The sequence below is a fragment of the Panulirus ornatus genome, chromosome 46 (assembly GCF_036320965.1).
Source record: "Panulirus ornatus isolate Po-2019 chromosome 46, ASM3632096v1, whole genome shotgun sequence".
Taxonomy (NCBI): domain Eukaryota; kingdom Metazoa; phylum Arthropoda; class Malacostraca; order Decapoda; family Palinuridae; genus Panulirus; species Panulirus ornatus.
This window is the reverse complement of record NC_092269.1, coordinates 32,997,562-33,019,585: the sequence shown is the minus strand read 5'-3', so window position 1 is coordinate 33,019,585 and position 22,024 is coordinate 32,997,562. Positions and strand designations below refer to the sequence as shown.

At 45.2% G+C, this 22,024-nt stretch overlaps 1 protein-coding gene across 4 annotated transcripts in view; it reads right to left on the bottom strand.

The window, feature by feature from the left end:
• Nucleotides 1-21,952, bottom strand: part of LOC139763198 (regulator of G-protein signaling loco-like) — a 188,133-nt gene extending 166,181 nt beyond the window's left edge. For all 4 annotated transcript variants that reach the window (XM_071688947.1, XM_071688937.1, XM_071688948.1 and 1 more), the window contains exon 1: nucleotides 20,990-21,952. In XM_071688947.1, the coding sequence (XP_071545048.1) occupies nucleotides 20,990-21,952 (963 nt within the window). The remainder of the gene's footprint in view (nucleotides 1-20,989) is intronic.
• Between the last annotated feature and the right edge of the window lie 72 nt (nucleotides 21,953-22,024).

The window sequence follows — 22,024 nt, the reverse complement described above, 5'->3', positions numbered from 1 at the left end:
TGGGGAAAAGAGAAGCGTAGACTTAGGGAGATCGAAAACTATATGATGGAATGAGATAAGATTAACAGATAGGGGGAAGGCAGAGACAGGTGGCTGGCTGGGGGAAAAGCGGTCCTGTGGAGGCAAGAGGGGCCGGGACTCACCGTGTGCGGGCCTGACAAACAGTTCTGTCACTGGAAGACCAGCCCAACCAATCCTGACAAAGCGGGACATGACGGAGCGGGGGGAGCGGATCAAGGTGAGGAGAAGAAACAAAGTTGAGACACGAGATGGATGGGAGAGACAAGGGAGGAGGGGGCGTTAGCAGCGGTAATGATGGAGGGAAATGGACGATAGGTGTAGGAGATCAAGGCCAGTGAGGAGAGGGAGAGAAGTAGGGGAAAAGAAGAGGTAGGAAGACTGAAGTATTTTCAAGTAGAACGACGAACAGTTCGGAAAAAGTATGAAGACGATGACGAGAGAGAATATGTGTTCCAGGAAAACAGTACATCCATGAGAGAGACTAAGAGTAGGAGGGAAAAAGGTAAGAAAACGGGAAACTGCAGAGGAACGTCGATGAATAAGAAAATGGACATACAAGTGATGACTGGAGTGGCAAGGGGAAGCGAGATAAAGGAAAACAGGAGGAATGGAGAGAAGTATACAAAGAATGACGAAGATTCGGGAAACAGAAGCCTGAGAAGAGGAAGGGTAAAAGGTGGACGACAGACAGGAACAGAACACAACAGGAAGGAAGATAAACAAAATGAGATGGTGGACCATAGAGGTACGAGAGAAAAACCAAACACAAGAGAACAAGAACGTAGATATTAGTGAGAGACAAATGAAGGTAGAAGGCGAACAGAGAATAATAATGCAGCATGGAGGAAAAGAGGTAGCGAAGGGGGAACTCTTAGGCAGTAGGGTAGAACAAGACGGGCAGGAGAGGCAGTAAGCGAGGCAAGAGTAATGCAGGTTAAGGACTGGTGACCACGTGGGTGATCTGGGAGGTGAGGCTGGCGTGCAGCACGGGACACATCCCCAGGTAAACACCGCACCCACCCGGCCACAACAGGCCCTGATATCAAGCTACGATATCTTCATTGTCAAACTGTGTACATGATCACAAAGTGAAATTCTTAATGGCTAGAAGCTCAATTCAAGGTTGAAAAACAAGTATAAGAATTATAAAATAATTACAAAATGTGACATAAAATATACATTGCCTTCATATATATACCTATATATATTTCCGTTTCCTTTATTTTACTATAACTTTATTTTTCCCCGAGTCAGTAACACGAGTGATAATAGCAATCGTGAATGTATTACAATGAAAATGTTATGTGCGATGAACGGACAGTGGTCAGAATGATATCAATAACAACGAAACGTTCATGATAAGTGACGATAAAGATAATGACATGTTACTGACAACTAATTATAATAAAGTGACGCTAATAACTTGTGATAAACAGATATTAATAACGAGAAATACAGATATTATGACACTACAGTCATCCTAGCGGAACATGCTCGTTAGAGGCTTAAACTCTTTGGCACGACAGTACGACCCAAAAGCACGAGGGGTTTCCGACCCACTGGTATGAAAGGCCTGACCTTAAACCTGAGCAGTAAGGGTCAGGTCAGGATTACCGCCATCCTAACCCTGGGCCCGTACCGTCGTGCTCACGAGTTTAAAGACCCCACACCTGTGGAATGGGGGCAGGGCTGGCCAGAGCAGGTGAGGGGGCTGGAGGGGTAAGAAAACAGATCCCCTACCGGAGCTGGTCGGCCGCCCTACTGATACCTGATCCTCTGCGGCCAAACCCGACACTCAGTCAGGGCCATTTAACCCCCGAGTCTCCACATTTCTCTGGAGGAGGAGGAGGAGGAGGAGGAGGGGGAAAACGGTGAATGTTTGGATCTTCTTACACTTCTCTTTCAACTGCGATTCACGATCCGGCACGAACTTTGAATAGTCCAGAAATCAATAAAAAGTAAACATACACATGAATGCTGCTATGTTGAAACAATTATGCCATTACGCAGATTCTGGGACGACAAGTGGCACCTTCCAAAGAACGAATGAGAAGACTCATTTCATCCTCAGTGGCATGAGGACAGCGAGGAATGAAGGATGGAGGGAACAGATAGGAGGGGAAAGGGGAGACAGTTATCATAACGATACAAAAGCATGGTTGAGGAGGTAAACACGGGGAAAACAACGTTCTTGGGGCTTTCAAGAAGAGGAGAGTAAAGACAACAATAATGACACCATGAGAGGAGAATATGAGGATATATTATCTGGTTAATGGGTCGCCTGATCACAGAGGATGAAGGATACGACAAAGGGTCCCGACACCGAAGGATGCATTCCTCAGGACCCATTTGCTGACAAAGAACAATAAACAGGACAGTTTAAGAGAGAGGACAGTGGTAACCCATTAGTATGCATCAAATCCGAAACGTGGAATATATAAGATACTGATTGTTTACAAGCCCCTGAGATGTATATATGCAAACTGTGAACTGGGAAGACAAACACGAATAAAATATATCTTAAATCTATTGATTAGAAAATAAGATGATAATGAGAAGGAAAGGTTGTACAGAGTATATACTGCTGAGATATGGACTGATGGAAGAATTGTCAAGGATCAATATGACGTAGGAGCTTAATCGCTTTTAAATGAGTTAGCGAATAAGAAGCTGAGATGCAAAAGGAACGGGACGAGATAGAAGCCAAGAATCTGACATCATCCCGAATAATGACAACAGGGAGTGGTGGAAAAGGTGTTCGTCCAAGAGTCATTCTAAAGGTTCAATCTACATACAGAACCAAAAATAGAGTAAGACCCTCAAATTAAGTATGGTGAGGTATAACATGGACAAGTTATAACTTTGAGAAAACTAGTCAAAGTATCTACCTGGATTGCCTTGTTTCATTCGTTTTTCTTCATCTGAAAGGAAGGTTTGTGAGGGGAAAAGGAAGTAAATGAGAGCCCAGACCCTCCCTCCAGTCCCCTAGGTATTCCTTCATGGAGCAGACCATCGTGCTCAGTCACCCCTCCGACCCTCACCCCCACAGCAAGACAAAAACCATCACCTACGACCAATATCATTCTCATCCTGACCCTCCTCCTAACCCACACTCATACTCCCCCGTTACCCTACGCATTAGAGAGACCTTCCTTCGTGTATGGGAGCTCGTTCCTAACTCCATCTCTCGTCCTGACCCTCCTAACCCACACTCATACTCCCCCGTTACCCTACGCATTAGAGAGACCTTCCTTCGTGTATGGGAGCCCGTTCCTAACTCCATCTCTAGTCTAGAACCATACTACTACACTCTTATTGCCTCGAAACAGTCGAAGTGTTTGAGGCTTGAGGCTGTAGCCCAAACAGCTACAAATACAATTTGTAGGTATTCATGCAGTCGGTTTTTTTCTAATTTCTATACACGTGATTCAAAATATTTTACATATTGGTTACTGAAATGTTGAAGAGCTGCAGGCCACTGGGAACCGATTTTGGTGCAGACGAGAACCATGCCAACCAGGACTTACTGAGTGAAAATTGGGATACATCTCCCTTCTCTACCTTTCATATACAGTGTCCGTTATTATTCAGTCGTTCTTGTCACTGTGATTTTGACAATCCAACTGGGCACCATTTCTAACCCTGTAATTTCCTATGCCCTCAAAAAGTAACCTCAATACACGACAGACGACAAGTCAAGGAGAATATGGGGATATTTGAGGAGAATCCTGATCTACGAGGCTGGCAACGTCCAGACCACAATCTCTAAAGCAAGCAACGGATGCCTTGTGCTGGATGAAGCTACAGGCAACCTAGCGTAATCATTATTACCCACCATAATCTATTCACACCCGTAAAAACCCTAAGGGAATCAAATGCCTTATACATACTGGTAAAGGTGCAGTCAAGGGTGTGGGGGGTAATCAGATCTCACTCTTCGAGTCTCCAAGGAGCACGTTAGGCTACGGTCAGGTCTCGAAAATTCTGGGACGCTTTTCTTCACGTCTTAGGTTAACTGCCGAAGCAATCAGCACAGCATTCCATTTTCTACCTACTGCCAGTCTACACAACTATATTCTAACACAAATACTTGATTCTAAACCAGGACTTCCGACCGTTTAATTCCCACTATTTTTCATTCTAAAACCTAAGATTATCTTTGGGCTACACAAGCTTTATGCCTTCGTAGTTTTAGTTAAATTCTGACGGTAAAAGTTAGGATGTCAGTAAAACTCAAAAAGTATACTGCGAGACGTTTCGTTTACTTCTGGCGGCATAGCCTCTATGTCAGCTGAACTTCGACACGAGATCATCATAATGCTTGTTCAATCTCCACATCACAACTTCTTAGACTCGGATTATCAAGTCACCAGGGGAATAAATAAATCAGGGATTTCTTACGGAATTCCCTAAAAAGAAAGATCAACGAGAGTTTTACTTAATGAGCCACTATAATGCAGAAGGTATCAGGAAAAAAAACACGAAGTATGAAGTTGGGGAAGCAAAAGTGTCGAAGCCAAATCCTAAAACGTTTTCACGATGTATCAAAAAAAAGTTGAGAGAGAAAACTGGCCCTCTAAAAACAGCTTCAAGACGACATACTGACAGCATAAAGAAACAAATATATTCTAAATAATCACATAATGTTTACATTTACAAAATGGAAGAATCTGAATATAAAGTTCATGTACTCGTGTTGAGGGGGAAACATACAACATGTTATACATATTAAAAATACGTAGAGATGACGTCCCAAGAGAAACACATCACTTTAATTCGAACAAGTTGTTTAGTTCACAAGAAGTCCCGGAGGAACTCACCCGTCCACTGACTGATCTATTCTGTATGTTCAGCTGACGCACCAGAGGCATGAAGGATCGCTAATGTCGTACCATAAAAAAAAGGGGGATGGAGGAATGGGAGAGGATATAAGTCGCTTACCTAAATCTATTCACCAATTAGCTTGGCTTTGGTAATGGGAAATGCTACTATAATAAGTGGTAATGTGAAAGCTACTAGAACATGTAACAGTTTAATCAAGGATTCCCAACATGCCTTCACTAAAGCGGCAAGTCACTTCTAAGCGAATGATAAAGATTACATTATTCACCTCGATTGTAGTAAGGCTTGTCATACGGTTGCATACGAAAGACTAATAATGAGCTCTGAGTCCCATGGTGCTGGGGGGAGAAAGCTTATACTCAATTTGGGTTCGGTGACTGCATAGAACACAGGTTAATCTAAGTACGGTTAAATTTGCCAGTGAGACGGTCTCAAGAGGCGTACAGCAGGGTTTTGTGCTTAGCCTCGTGTGATTCATAATGTAACGATAGAGAAGAAGAGATATACAATTACATTTGTTATTGTATCATAAATACAGTAGAAAGACCCAATCCACTAGTGAACAAAGAAATGGCAACAGCCATTTAACACCGTTGAATGTAAAATGCTCAGGGTGAGGAAAAGAAGACGTAGTATAAACCACTGGCTTGATAACAATGACCCAGATGTATCAGCATGCAAGGAGGATCTACGGGTGATTCTTGGCAGCGAATGAACACCAAGGCAAAAGTGTGCAGAGTAAATCCAATAAAGTTCTCCAGCACGTTTCATCACTTCATCTACGAACTTAACTGTAATAAGGCTTCATCTGAATTACACGGTTCAGCTTCCGTCGCCCAGGAAAGCAAGAATATATATTCTAGAAAGTCTTAAAAAGTGAAAAAAAATGAATGAAATTTATTGAGAGAGACTGGACACTGATTTCCACTCTCTTGAAAGACACAATATAATCTAACACAGAGGTTTAAATGATGAAGGGCATAAATAAGCGGCCATCAACGACACACAAAAATTAAGTATTCACAACAACACGCAACAATGGGATGAAATTAGACAGTTTCAGATATAAAAAGGAGATAAGAAGTTAATAGTCTGGAAATACGAGTTGTTGATGAACGGAAGATTCTCATATGACCGAAAATAGAACGGGAAGCCCTTCACTGTACAGGGAAATGAGCGAACGTGGATGTGATGAGAAGCTACCTTACAGGGACCTTTAAGTTTCATACTGTTTTCTACACGTTGAGTTCATTTCCATAAATCAATTCAATAAAAATAATAATAACAGTAACAATAATGGTATATTCATGTAACTTGGAAATGTTAGAACCATCGTGCAATCACTTTCACGAATTCCAAGGGATAACAAACATCACAGGTAAAGTATTATCAAAGTCAAAAGAATGAATTCGTAAAGCCAAACAACACAGTTTGTGACACGTTCCAACATAAAAGCAGACAGTCCCAACATCAGCCTAGCCCCAAATGCGGAGTATGACGGCTGGGGTGAGGTCGGTCCCCCATACAGCATAGCCTAGCCCAACGTGGGTCAGATCGATGTGAAGATTAACCCAAGACAATTTCAGATTAACATCTAAAGGGAAGACGACCATTTCATGTCTACATCACTTTACGTTTAATGTAAATGAATTTTTTTTCTTTATATTCTGTGCCTTTGAGCATCATTTGTGTACAATATGTCATTCATACACACGGCTCCCTGTCATCAGAAGGGTTCTTAAATATCTAAGCTTATCTATGATATGAAAAGCAACTACGACAGCCTATCTTAACATTAGCAATAAATCATATGATTAAACCCCCTGACCACAAATGGGAACGACCCCTTGGTATGACGACGTGACCTCTGACGTGACCCTAAAAGTCAGGGTCAGGTCACGCCATCATACCTGACGTTTACAACGATTTCGCATTTGTCCTGCCCCCTGTAGCCCGGCCTTGCACTAAGCGGTTGCACTGATCCTCTAGAGGTTCAGGCGGGCTGTTGGAGGCCGCTGTCCGTACGCTTACGTAACCGCCACATCTTAAGCTAGACTGATGCACTCCCTCAATATCCAAGGGTTATAGCACGGTGTAGTTTACAGGAGGGGTTTAACATGACACCATATGACCAAAAGGTGGAGTTGGACTCTCTCGTCCTGGGAAGCAGCAACAATGTGTGAGGATGGAAGCGTCGGTCCGTCTGGGCCAACACCCCTGCCACACACCACCACCACCACCCACCCCCCAAGCCTCTCCTACCCTGCTCAGCCTCGCTAACACCACAACACCTCAAAATCCTCTCCGCTCATTTCATTTCTGTTCTTTGCCTCCACTCGTTTCCATCTTCATCTACTCCCTCTCATATATTCTATTTCTAATTGCTCATCTTAACGTCCGGAATTCGAGGACCAGCCGCTGACCACCGCCAGCCAAACAATGCAACGCGATTATTTCCAGAGGTCTAGTCGGGTCACTGACACTCACCAACAAGGCCAGTGACTCCAGTAAAAAATTCTCATCTCCAGTCCATCCATTCTCTGGACCGTACTGATCTTACTCGTACAGAACGTACTTTTTATATACATAACAGTACAAAAGCAGTATTTTTTTTTTTACCTAGAATCGCTACGGTTGCTATTTCTACCACGGGAATCCATCATACCATGCAATCACTTCTCCAACATGAGGGCTAAATTTGCACAAATTAACTTCAATAATAATAATAATAATAATAATAATAATAATAATGATAATAACAACAACTATTAGCATAATCTTTTATAATAATTTCTCCCGCCTTAGCTAGGTGAGCAGAGTAAAGAAGAGCCCAGCTGGCACATATTCAATAACATCTGTGACAGAGCAATACGCCCAATATAGACCACATACATTTCACTTCCTCCAATACTGAAAGGAATGAAATTACCATAACTTTTTGCCGAAACGAAGGTAATCAGGAGAGAGCGAAATGTCATACACCACCCTCAAACCTCTCTGCTCTGCCCTACATGTAACCTCAATATAATAATAGCAACAACATGCCAGCGGTGCGCTTGTCATGGGGACACGAAGCACTCGACAAGGACACGATAGTCCAAGTGTACCCAGGGACGGTGGTAGAGGTGGTGGCGGAGCCGGTGTGACGCTGTTGGTGGTGGTGGTGGTAGATACTCTATAGATGGACACAGTATATCCACTTTTATCTCCCTCCACCACGCGTGAAACACACACCACTCTCGACCCACACGCGTCTCTATGACTTTATTTTCAGTCGGAAATGACGAATCTTTTTTTTTCCCCAACCTATTTCAGCAAACAGTTGGGGGTTTTTAGATTTATTGCTTGTGATATGGACACTTCTCGCAGCATCAGGAATGTTAATTCAAGTAACCGTCGCCAGTGTACGTCAGGCGACTCTGCTCACTGGCGACACAAAAGCATCCACTAAGCATTTATGACTTTTCAATTCGCTTGGAAAATGTCTATATCAAATATACATATTGAAATGCCCACTGACCTGCCAAGAAATGAGGAGGAAACCATTTTTCACTAAAAACACTAAAGAAAGGTCTTACATCCCTGAAAATACACATACGAAAATATTTCATACTTGGACAATATTAGACATGCGAACATATCTAAACAAATACATATATACACACGCACCAGTGTAACGCTCTCTCCCCGGGACTGGGTAATCGTTATCATGCGCAATCGATTACACGGTTAGTATAATCTTGCGTAATCAGTACCAGTATAATTCTATGATTACGTGAAACCGGAATATATCGTAATCAACCACGTTCCGAGTGATGGATGAAATCCAAATCGGTATATTTGTAACTCCTTTGAAAATAACGAATTCTGCAATTTCACAAGAAAGTAAATATTCTACTGAAGAACAAAAATCTAATAATGTCGCTTATGACTCCCAGACGGATACAGAAAATGCATCAGACTATTTACTTCACAGTATAATTCCGTAAGATTCATAACTTCAGAAAGGAATCATTATGAATTACATGTCACGTAATCGTAGCCAACCTTACTCCTAGAGGAATAATGGGAGTGTGCGTTGTGTGTGTAACTGGACTTCAATAAGGCATCTAACACTGTACCATACAGGAGGCTGGTGTGTAAACGCGGGAGACAGCGACAAAGTAAAAAAAAAAAAAAAAAAAAAAAAAATATATATATATATATATATATATATATATATATATATATATATATATATATATATATATATATATATATATATATATATATATATATTCCTTATCTTTTTGTAGAAATGAGTTTACTTTGATGAACAGAACATCACCTGAGTGGATGGACGCAAAGGAAGAGCGCCAGAGGGGCCTCCTTGAAGTGGGCTGGGATTATGATCGGCGTGCCACAAGGATCGTTCCTGGGACCACTGCTCCTTCCTGAGCTATACACATGACTTGCCCCAGGGACCGGGTCCCCCATACCTGGGTATGTATGCGGATGATGCCAAGATCATGAGGGAGGTAGAGAGCGTTGAGGACAGCACAAACTTACAATGGAAACCTACACAAACTCTTAAAGCAGCACTGATGAATGATGGATGAAATTCAACCAGAGTACATGCAAAGCAAAGAGAACTGGATACTGCGAAAGGAAGTCTCAAACCTCAATACGAAATTATGTACAGAAATAAGATATGGGATCCTGTGTGTTTCTGGGAGTCAACGTCGAGCCTATCTTGCTGCCTATGTCCCACTTTACAAACACTGTAAACGATAAAATCCATCCGATGACATGATATTTCAAGACAGAAATTGAATACGCTTCTCAAAATGGGTCAACAAATTTAAGCCAGCAGAAGTATATAATGAAAACGTCCAGAGAAGTGCAACGATGAAAGTCAATTACAAAAGCCAAATTGCATTTCACGTCAGAGGCCATACCGTTGGCCAAAATGGAAGAGAGTAGAGTATGGAGTGACCTAATCACAACCTTTCAAGCTTTTAATGAATCTGATGCCACAGTTCTTCGGAAGAAGCAGAGAGAGAGAGAGAAAAAAAACATAGCACTAAACCAAGTAAAAATCTGTAAAACAAAAATTTAAGAATTTTTACGGTAAAAAAAAAGTGGATGAATGGAATAAACAAATGGCTAAGATAATTAATGCCGAGTCTAAAGAGTTGTATAATACAGTTCAGTGCTGTATCTGTAGGACAACTTCGCCCGTACTTTACAAACAGGTAATCATACATACCTCTCCCTGGACTCCGATATACTCCAAGTTATGCCACACATATACCTTGTCTCCACAACAACACACACGCGATGCCCGCCAGCACAATGACACACAAACCGGGGAACAAAATAACACTCCTTGGTCGTAATCATGCAAAATTATACCATCTCTCGCATGAACACCTCATTATTTGCTGGTACACACGCACGCATGCACACATACAAACACACACACACACACACACACACACACACACACACACACTCAGGTATGCCTACTTATAAACTTATCTTATTCCATATCAACTTTTCCGCTAAGAGAGGCACGTCATGCTCATCCGGAGAGCAACAGCGGAAAAAGAATAGCAGACGTCACAAATGGTCTTCGTCAGACCGCCACTGAGCAGATCATAGCAGATATCAACGAGTTCGTTAATTACTTTGGCTGACAACGTTTTCACGAAGTACCTGATTCATTCACCTGACGCGAAAAGTGAATTCAGCATGAAAAGTTTCCATCATTAACAATAAGATGCATCGCCACTTCTTGAAGGATTTGGTTTACTTGTAAGTTAACATTACAAAGTAATATTTTCTCGATCTAAGAGACAATCTTCACACGTGTGGCCATACAGCTGCACATCTTAACATTTCAGGAGTAATATATTCGGACGAGTTCAACTGCCGACGGAACCATGCCTGTAGACTTAATCAACAACTTGGAGCTAAATGATCTATTTACATGATATACCTCATACTTACTTCCTGACCCAGGGGGTCCTTTCTGCATGATACTCCTGTAGTGCTCAGGAAGCCAGCCACGTCCACCGGGCGGGACCGTACTTCCTAAAGCCCAGTGTTTCGATTATGTGTCTTGGTGAGGAGAGCCCGGAACACCTGAGCAGGTGGTGTTCGGTGTCTTCACTGAGGTATCTGCATCGTGGGTATGAAGGTGCTTGTAGTATTATTGCAAGGATGGGGGATGTGCAGAGCGCGGAAGGGAAAGCGTGACTCGTGTTTGTCTAGGGAGTGTGGTTACAGATGGATGGATGGCCGGTGGGGTGGTGTATCAGATAAGGGAGGGCGGGTGTTTTGTGCTTATCAAGTCATTTTAGTGTGTAGGTGTTTAGCTATTATCACGTTGCCGGGAATGGGGAATCTGTGAGCTGAAGTGTTAGGCAAGGGTAGGATTACTATTTCTATTGGTTTGGGTGTGGAAGGAGGCTAGAACTATTGAAAAGACCCGAGTGCAGAAAATGTTGAGGGGGGGAATGTGTGGTGAAGATCTTTGTTTCATTGTGTAAGTGTTGAGTACTTGTGGTCACTAGGTAGCCAGTGGTTAATCTGAGTGCTCTAATCTGTGCGGTTTGCAGCTCTGTTATCCTCCCTTCTGGGAGATTGGAAGACCAGGCAGATGAGTCGGAGTTCATAGTGGATGTTCTGCTGCCAATCTGCCATCTCCTTCCGGATTCAAATTCAGCGGCTAGATCCTCCCTGATTATAGCAATAAGGTTCTTACTAACACCTATTAATATAGATTACAACATCTAAGGTAAACTACGGCATCAAACTCATTGTGTTCTAGGGGACCTGTATGGGAAGGAATCCACATTATGACGTGAATCCCTTTCCCAGTACCGTAATACAAACATAACAGTATTTGGTTTCCGAGACAAGGGTATTTAGAGCAAGAAGTCAAAAGAGATAATCTCAAACAATCAACCTGTCGGTGGCTGTTAGGTCTATGCGTTCGAGAGCCAACGTTGAGCATGATGGCTTGCATCCTTGCTTTCACATCTGCTTGCATCACTGGCTGTCGACTTGCCTCCCAAGTGTCTTGTCTCTAATAATTTTTTTTTTTTTACTAAACGTGCCACCTCGCTGACCTAACGCCCTGCCACAGTGGACCGCATCTCCCTCCTCTCTTCTTCCCACTCTCCTCCCCTTCCTCTTTACCAATCCACTTCCTTCCTCCATCCACCAGTCGACCTCCTCTCCTTCCCTCTCCCATGGCCGGTCCTCAGTCTCTCCCTCAGCGGCACGCCCACCCCCATCCACCCCCCCTTCCATCCGCCCACCACCCAGGGGGTACGCGTACACACATACTTGACCAGCACGCACGCCCTCCTCTAGCCTATCATCAGCACAAATGGATGTTCACCGCCGGAACAATACTGGCCACGGCCGACCCTCACAAGAAAGAAAAAAACCACCACAACCCCCCTGACCATCAACTGACCATCGCCGCCCGCCGTCCCCACCGACACCATACCCACACTCGCCCCCGCACACTACATACACGTAGCACCACCACTATGGGTGGGAGAGTGGCTAGTCACCACTCCGTATTATGACTGGAGTCCAAAGGGGCACTGACTGGTACACTTCTAAACAGCCAGATGCTGAGGGTGTTCCTCTTACGAAAAATATGTACGATTCAATTCAACACGCACGCGCTAATGGTCGACAAAAATATGAGAGACTGGTTTCTAGAGGGGTAAGACAGCCGCCGAAAACACGCAGATCTGGATTTTTCCCAATTGATAACCGGGAACATAAGTACGACTGAACTTGGAAGTGTGGACGGCATAAGATGTAATCAGGCCGGATCATACATGACTAAAAGCGCTGCCACATATCATTGCTTCTCTGCGTTCACATCCATCTGTGGCAAAAGACAGAATTTCAAAGGCAATGATGGTTGCCAAGATCACGGATTTAACAACAATGATCCTCTCTCTCTCTCTCTCTCTCTCTCTCTCTCTCTCTCTCTCTCTCTCTCTCTCTCTCTCTCCCGCATTCCTTAAGTCCTCTCCGATTCCAGTCGCTTAAGACTACAATGTTCTCTCGAGGGTCCATCAGACAGATGGCGGCCGTGTGAAACATGAATTTGAAAACGCTGGAGATCAAGCACGAGGTTCTCACAGCTGCAGTGTGTGTGTGTGTGTGTGTGTGTGTGTGTGTGTGTGTGTGCGCGCGCGCGCTACCCATTACGACATTCCATTAACAACAAGCAGAGAAAACGCGAACTACACCCGTCCAAAACGCATGACATACAAGTACCACAATAAAGAAGAATCGATGATGTTAAACTGAAATGATAAAACCATTTCTGGAAAGAAAGAGAACAAAAATATGTGTTATTAATGTGATAGTAGAAGAGGAGGCTTAATAACCAGTAGGAAGGTGCTACAAGTCTCATCTGCAAATGGCTAATGGCAATACCTCGGTGCTCACATAATGGGTAACAAGATAGGGGCGGTCGAGAGGGTGGGCTGCTGGCGATAATTCGCTCTACAGAATCAACCTCAGGGACAACCCACTACTCGGCACACGATTATAAACCTTCCAGACTCTCAACCACTAAAAACAAAAAAAATCTTTTCGAACTGATCTCTGTCTTTAGAACAAAATCAGGACGAAAAGACTGGGTTCTAGTTACACAGAAAGTGAGAACACAGCAAATAATTGTAACAGAGGACGCGAGACTTACAAGAGACGACAAGAGACAAGCGACACGATAGGATGAAGACCTACAATGGCCCTAAAGAAGACAGATAATCCAGACTGGGAAACATCCTACTGCCAGATGCTAGGAAGTGCACCTGTATTCTCGTATCACAACCAGCGCTGCTATCGTCCCATCACAACCAGTGCCGCTATCCACCCATCACAAACAGTGCCGCTATCAACCCATCACAACCTGCGTCGCGGTCATCCCCACACATATAGGGTCGCGCCACACCTACTCCTCCTGGCCCCTCAACAATCGCCATCGCAACGTCTCCTTCCCCTATGAAAACTAATGCCATGGTCCCCATTGTCACAACCATCCTTGCTCACCATGACACCCAGCCCTACCAACCACCACAACCAACCCAACTAACCATGACACCAGCCCTAACCACAACCATCCCTGCTAACCATGACAACCACTTCTACCAAGCCTCACAACAAAAAAAAAAATCCAGACAACCACCACAACCAGGCCTGCCAACTACCACAACCAGCCGTACTAACCATCAAAAACCAACACTATCAATCATCAACACCAGTCCGGTTAACAACCACAACTAACAACCCGTCTGCTGCCCTCTAGCAAGATCTGGAAACACACAGGCAGTGAACCAGGTCCCTGAACAACTTACCTCCAAAGTTCGACATTTCCTTTAGCTAATATCAAATTACATAACTGTATCTAAAGAGGAGAAATTACCCAAACTAATCGTTCGTGTGAAAGAGCATATTAAAAGACAGTTCAACCTTACTTCACCGTCCACTTTTGACTGTTTTGTTGAATATCCGAATTGTAATCAGCTAATCTCGTGCACTGTTTTTGGTCACCTAATGTCAGAGACCCTAACGACCCATTTAAGATACAATTGACCTCCCCTAGTACTAATGGGGAAGATCTTCGAAACTATCCTTCTGTATAGTATCAACAGGCTGGCAGGGGGCGCTTCGTGGCAGACTGCACTGCGGGGGTAGAGGGAAGCCCCTCCAGCCAGCGCAAGGTATCCGTAAGCTAAGAAGTGTCAGGGAATCTCACTGATAGTGAGACTGGCCAGCTTGTAAGTGTCGGGGAATCTCACTGATACTGGGAGTGGCAACGTGTATCAGGGAATCTCACAAATACTCATGAGTAAACATGCCTTTCCATGAACACTACTTTGACTTCACTGGCTACGAGAGGACGACTACGCACAAACATAAACAGCCCGGTCGATCACGATTAAAAAAAAAAAAAAACATGGGATGAAAAACTGATCTGCCATCCCTCAGTCACCTCCTAAGGCAAGAAGGACTGCCGTGGAAGGACCCCACGCATTCCTCCCAAGGATAGAACCCTTTTCCTCATCGCCTCCCGGGTAAAGCCAGGCATGTGAACGCACAGGTACAGGGTAATTAGCCGCCAATATGGATGAGCTCTTATCGAGGAGTTTTCCAGGAAATAAAAAGAGGTCAGAATGTGTCGGTGATGGGTGGGTGGGTGGGCGGGAAGGAGGGAGATGGGGGAGGGTGATACACCCGCCATTCGCCTCTAGCCAGCAGCTCAAGGCCATTCCTGCACGCACTCACATCAACATCAGTACACACACTCACACCACTACCAAGACGTAGGTACTCGAGGGCAAAGTTACAAGCTCTAAGCTCAGGGAGGCTTCGTGTACCGAAATCACCAGGTTAACTTTCCAAACCAGATGAGACTTACAGAAGTCGAAAACATTCCTATACATATATTTGTTTACCATATGGCGTCCTAGCTACATCTCTTCCTTGTATGTCAACTGAGTGTTATATTTCTTTCTTGTATCTTCCCTGATGCACATATGTGCTCATTACAAGAAAGTGCACTTGGGAATTTTATCGATTTTCATTTCACCGTGTATTAGAAGGAAAAAAAAAATATATATATATATATATATATATATATATATATATATATATATATATATATATATATATATATATTACGGAGTGAAATCAACTGCTTGAATTAATGCATTGGTTAAATACGCTACAGGTCATAAACAGTAGTTGATGGCGTTACAAGACGGGAATAATAACACCGACCGACCGCGGAATGTGAGCAAGACAATGTTAGTCAAGCACAGAAAACGTGCGCATGACAACACAATACACATCATCCCAGGATTCTCCTTGTTACTCTCCACAAGCTGACCTTGTGAGAGACCGCGAGTAGCAACAACTTGGTGGTTCAAAGCTCGTACAAAAGGTCACAGGGCACGGCAGTTGCTTGTGAAGAGTACAGATCTCCCAAGACCAACTACAGGTGAGACCTGGCCAACTATGCTATCCATGGTGAGCCATTTCGGGCAACCACACGTTATGTATCCCCCCACCCAGCTGGTGCGCACGTCTGAGACCATTCTCTCTCTCTCTCTCTCTCTCTCTCTCTCTCTCTCTCTCTCTCTCTCTCTCTCTCTCTCTCTCTCTCTCTCTCTCCCTCCCCGCAGCATTATACACACATGTATCATACACCACACCCATACACAGACACGACGTATATCTTAACTGCACACACACGAATGACACTCAGGCCTCTCGTCTCCGTTCTAGTTCACAAAATGTGAGTACTGTCACCCTGGTCTACTGATATGACTGAGCAGAGAGAAAAACATGAAATTTCTACGGAATATAATTCATATTTGTTGGGTTATGTGTCCGCTATGTAAGGTAAATATGTGACAAGCAGAAGCGCTTGGCTCTCTGTAATAAACAAGCTCAACCAAATTATAATTATCAAAAGAAAATGGCAAGACATTAAATCCATCTGCAATAAAAACATTTGAGAACCACGGTTCGACCATAGCGCACGACTAGTGCACGACGGTACGACCCCTGTGCACGAAGGTACAAGTCTTCTGGTTCGGCGCAAGGTCACGCCACCGTACGCGAAGGTCGTACCACCATGCTCAATGAGTTAAAAGATTTTAATTACTGGCTAAAGAAGCAGCAACAGAAGTGTGAGGAATTTAACCAGTCGTATCAAAACTCACTACCGGCTGTTCGCACTTTGACAAGATAACGAGATGAATGAGAGCAATTAAATAATTAACAAGGCTTGATTTACTTACCAGAAACTTTAATTGCTGGTCTTTTACTGAAGACGATAATTACGGCGACGCGGGGGCCTTTGATTAATTAAGAGAGGTAGGAAAACTTGAGTAATTCTGCAAAGACCTCGGTTATAAGTGAAGACGGCAGACCAGCTGGTCTAAATGTGTACGTATTCTTTTTTTCTCGTCTCATCTACGACGTATTCTATTACTACTTACAAATCAAGCTTTGATAGGTATATGGTTATGAGATATGTATATATATATATATATATATATATATATATATATATATATATATATATATATATATATATATATATATATATATCCCCCTTTTACTAGAGCAGTTATGGAATAGTCTCGGGAGGTATTTTATCCCCACACAGCTCAGACTCTAGACTATGATAATCGCTGTATATTTTCCATCATTAACTACACACACATATATATATATATATATATATATATATATATATATATATAAACTTGGGAGACAACGTCGCGATGGACTTCCACCGTAAGAGGCCATCCGTCCCCCCACCCCACACAACAGGAGGCACATTCCTCAAGCCTCCGGTGCAAGGAGTGAATCACCTCACACAACATCCAGGTGACTCGCTCGCTATCCCAAACAGCAGATGACAGACATCCCCACCTCCCTCACCCTCCTAAAACAGCGTCCAGAAGACTCCCTCGTCGTTCTGCAACCGCGTGTTGCTCTCCATGCCCGATACAGCAAGTAGCCGACTCGTACACAGCCTCGAAACACCAGAGGGCATTCCTCCATGCCATCTAAAACAGCAGGTAGCAAATTCTCTCGCAACCTCGAGCGGTATAAAAGTGCCAGGTGTCCTCGCCGTCCCCAGGGGCATCTGGTGAGCTCAATCAAGCGCCCCGCGGAAAAGACATTCATTCATGATATAGAGATGTGTACAGTAATGGCGTCCAACAGAAATAAATGCGCTTAGGATGATTATCCCCACGACCGACGGTGCTGTTCCGATGACAAATTGGAGGTATGTGGAGAGATCGTTGCTGCCTCGCGTAGTTCTACAGGCTATACTTAGGCTATTTCTCTCGACGAGATATACAATTGCTCCTGACACCGCGAGGAGCCTTCGTCTGCTGGACGATGTTCCCATGAGCGAAGAAGGTTTTACCTTGAGGCTCAAGCTGTTTAATAATGAGTCTACAGGAACCTGCAGCCATGAACGAAGAGATCTCAGGGTTCATGATAATAACAAACTAATAATGTGAACGGTGAGAGAGCTCTGTGGTGAACTCACTCACGTTATCCCTAACTCACTCACTCGTTAGATGCAATAGCTCCTAGATGAATCATCTCGCTCTGTAATGAAGGAATGCGATCATCCGGCATTAGACCACTTTTTGAGCCGATCTCTTGCTAATATCTCAATCTGGATTAAGTACACAGGAATGCTATCTGCCCGCATTAGTTCTTACATAAAAATCTGGGTCTGAAGACAGGTCGCATCTGGAAAATTATCCTTGAAAAGAGATGGCTCTGCTACAGAGTAGCCACAACCAGTGAAGCATAGCGCGTCTTCCTTAAGCGTGAGGCTAATACCGTCAAGGAACATATAGATCGACACCCTCAAGGGTCGGTCGTACTCTCTACCTCGAGGGCATCACGGACAGAAAAATATATATATATATATATATATATATATATATATATATATATATATATATATATATATATATATATATATATATATATATATATATCCCCCTTTTACTAGAGCAGTTATGGAATAGTCTCGGGAGGTATTTTATCCCCACACAGCTCAGACTCTAGACTATGATAATCGCTGTATATTTTCCATCATTAACTACATATATATATATATATATATATATATATATATATATATATATATATATAAACTTGGGAGACAACGTCGCGATGGACTTCCACCGTAAGAGGCCATCCGTCCCCCCACCCCACACAACAGGAGGCACATTCCTCAAGCCTCCGGTGCAAGGAGTGAATCACCTCACACAACATCCAGGTGACTCGCTCGCTATCCCAAACAGCAGATGACAGACATCCCCACCTCCCTCACCCTCCTAAAACAGCGTCCAGAAGACTCCCTCGTCGTTCTGCAACCGCGTGTTGCTCTCCACGCCCGATACAGCAAGTAGCCGACTCGTACGCAGCCTCGAAACACCAGAGGGCATTCCTCCATGCCATCTAAAACAGCAGGTAGCAAATTCTCTCGCAACCTCGAGCGGTATAAAAGTGCCAGGTGTCCTCGCCGTCCCCAGGGGCATCTGGTGAGCTCAATCAAGCGCCCCGCGGAAAAGACATTCATTCATGATATAGAGATGTGTACAGTAATGGCGTCCAACAGAAATAAATGCGCTTAGGATGATTATCCCCACGACCGACGGTGCTGTTCCGATGACAAATTGGAGGTATGTGGAGAGATCGTTGCTGCCTCGCGTAGTTCTACAGGCTATACTTAGGCCATTTCTCTCGACGAGATATACAATTGCTCCTGACACCGCAAGGAGCCTTCGTCTGCTGGACGATGTTCCCATGAGCGAAGAAGGTTTTACCTTGAGGCTCAAGCTGTTTAATAATGAGTCTACAGGAACCTGCAGCCATGAACGAAGAGATCTCAGGGTTCATGATAATAAACTAATAATGTGAACGGTGAGAGAGCTCTGTGGTGAACTCACTCACGTTATCCCTAACTCACTCACTCGTTAGATGCAATAGCTCCTAGATGAATCATCTCGCTCTGTAATGAAGGAATGCGATCATCCGGCATTAGACCACTTTTTGAGCTGATCTCTTGCTAATATCTCAATCTGGATTAAGTACACAGGAATGCTATCTGCCCGCATCAGTTCTTACATAAAAATCTGGGTCTGAAGACAGGTCGCATCTGGAAAATTATCCTTGAAAAGAGATGGCTCTGCTACAGAGTAGCCACAACCAGTGAAGCATAGCGCGTCTTCCTTAAGCGTGAGGCTAATACCGTCAAGGAACATATAGATCGACACCCTCAAGGGTCGGTCGTACTCTCTACCTCGAGGGCATCACGGACAGAAAAAAAATATATATATATCGGCACATTAAAGATTTCGGTTGCTGTAGAAAACCACTTCTACATCTGTGGGAAAAAAACAGAATAAATAATGCAAAAACATCTTACTGCAATAGTATCCTTTATAAGCTCTGGTGTGCGTGTGTGTGTGTGTGTGTGTGTGTGTGTGTTTTGTAGGGAACACTCGTCATACTCCACTTCCCTGTGCTTGAGGGGGAACCCTCATGTCACACTCCGCGTCCCTGTTAGCTGGTAGCAGCTCTCACCTTCCTTTGTGTGTGTGTGTGTGTGTGTGTCGGAGGGGAAGCCCTCATGTCCCGCTCACTTCCTCGTGTGTGTGTGTGTGTGTGTGTGTGTGTGTGTGTGTGTGCATGTGTGTGTGTGTGTGTGTGTGTGTGTGTGTGTACGGCGGAAAGGCCCTCATGTCAAACTCACGTCGATCGTAAGTTCTCGTCCCCAGTAGGCTACAAGACCTGTGGGTTGTGAGGGGCCCACGATCTCCTCTGCCTGAACTCTACTACCGTCAGCCTCCCTCACTCGTGTCTCCCTTGGAGCATCCCCCCTCCCCTTCGGTCTGCCCTCACTCCCCTGTGGCTCCCTAATTCCTTCCCTCAATTTCCCTTAACTATCGACAGTCAATCTCTATGTTTTCCTATCTTCCATCCCTCGACTGCCCGGAAATCTACCCCACGCTCCGTCTACCTCATCTTCCTCTCGTCGCCCGTAACATTCCCTCAGCAGCCAAATAACCTCCATCAGTTCACCTAATCCCTCTCTGCTGCCCTTAGTCTGTCCTGACCCCTCTCCCTTCAAGCAGTTCCCTAGGAGCACCCTCAACCGACGACTCCTGCCTCCCACACAGAAGCGTGAAGAATTTAAACGCCGAGCGACCATTGTTCCAAACCCCTCGCCCCCTCTGCTGGCACTGAAAACCTTCCTCAAAAGTCTTTATGTGGTAATGTGTGATTATACAAGTCCATTACACACAACAGGAAGCTTTTGTGGCGAGTGACAGCTGCTTAGTGAGTGAGTGAGTGCGCGCGCGCGCGTGTGTGTGTGTGTGTGTGTGTGTGTGGAGGGGAAGGAATGGGAATGGTTGACTTACAGTGAAATGTTCGTATCAGGATACAGACCGACGCCTTCACACACACATGATGATCGACTCCAGTGTGAGATCTGACGCCTCACATCAACATACTCAGACGTACCAGCAACAAGCCGGAGGTGCACACTCACCTGCTCGGAGTCAGAGTCGTGGGAGAACTCGTCCTGGGTAGGAGGATGGACGTCTTGGCTCCCCTCTTGCTCCCCCGTGTTCTCCGTCGTCTCCGTGTGTTCGTCCCCAGAGTCAAGCGGCACACCCACCAGGCCGCCCATGCGAGAAACGACGCCCACGGCCAGGGCGGAGGAGGGCTCGCGGTGCGTCCGCGGCTGGACCGCCCGGAACGCCCCGCGGTGGTGTTCGGACGGGTAGATGTTGCCGTAGCGAGTCAGGTTGTTTTCCGATGCGTGCAAGAGTCTAGCCAGCGGACTGAGTGGCACGTGCCGCAGCCGGTCCAGCCCGTGGTCGCTCTCTGACCCGTCACGGAAGCTGCTGCCGCACCCTCCGCTGCCTAAGGGCGCGTTGACACCGTCACTAGTAGACGAGTCACGCAAGTCCTCGAGAGAGCGAGTGTAGGACCGCTCCGACGGCGCCCGCGGCCGCAACGGCGACAAGCCCGTACCTAGCGGCAGCTGCGGCACTCCGAACACTTTGGGCGACAGCTTAAGGGACAGCTCGAGGTCGAGCTTGTCCTGCGTGGCGGTGGTGATGGTGGGTGTAGGGGCCTTGGTGGTAGCCGGGGAGAAGGCCCGCACGCTCAACGGATGGATGCCACCCGTGTCCGACTCCCGCCGATTGATCTTCTGCGAGACCTTCACTAGATGTTCCTGTTTGTGCTGGAGATACTTGTGCATAGAATGCCTCATAGAGGCCACATGGAGCGGGGAGTCGCTGATGGCTAGGAACCCCGGCGACCGTTCGAACCCCACCGGATCGGGCATGGCCCTCACGGTCAGGCGCCCGGTTTCCGGGGTGCTGGTGCACTCCCCCACGGGGGTCTTGGTGACCCCACGGTCCCTAGCTAACCGCATGTCGTCCGTGATGCTGGTCCGACCGTCCACCACACTCAGCCGACCCTCCACCAGGTTGGCCCGCATGTCATCCTCGAGCGCCGCCCGCAGGTCGTCCGTGATGCTGGTGCGGCCGTCACCTAGGCTGTTCCTGTTCTC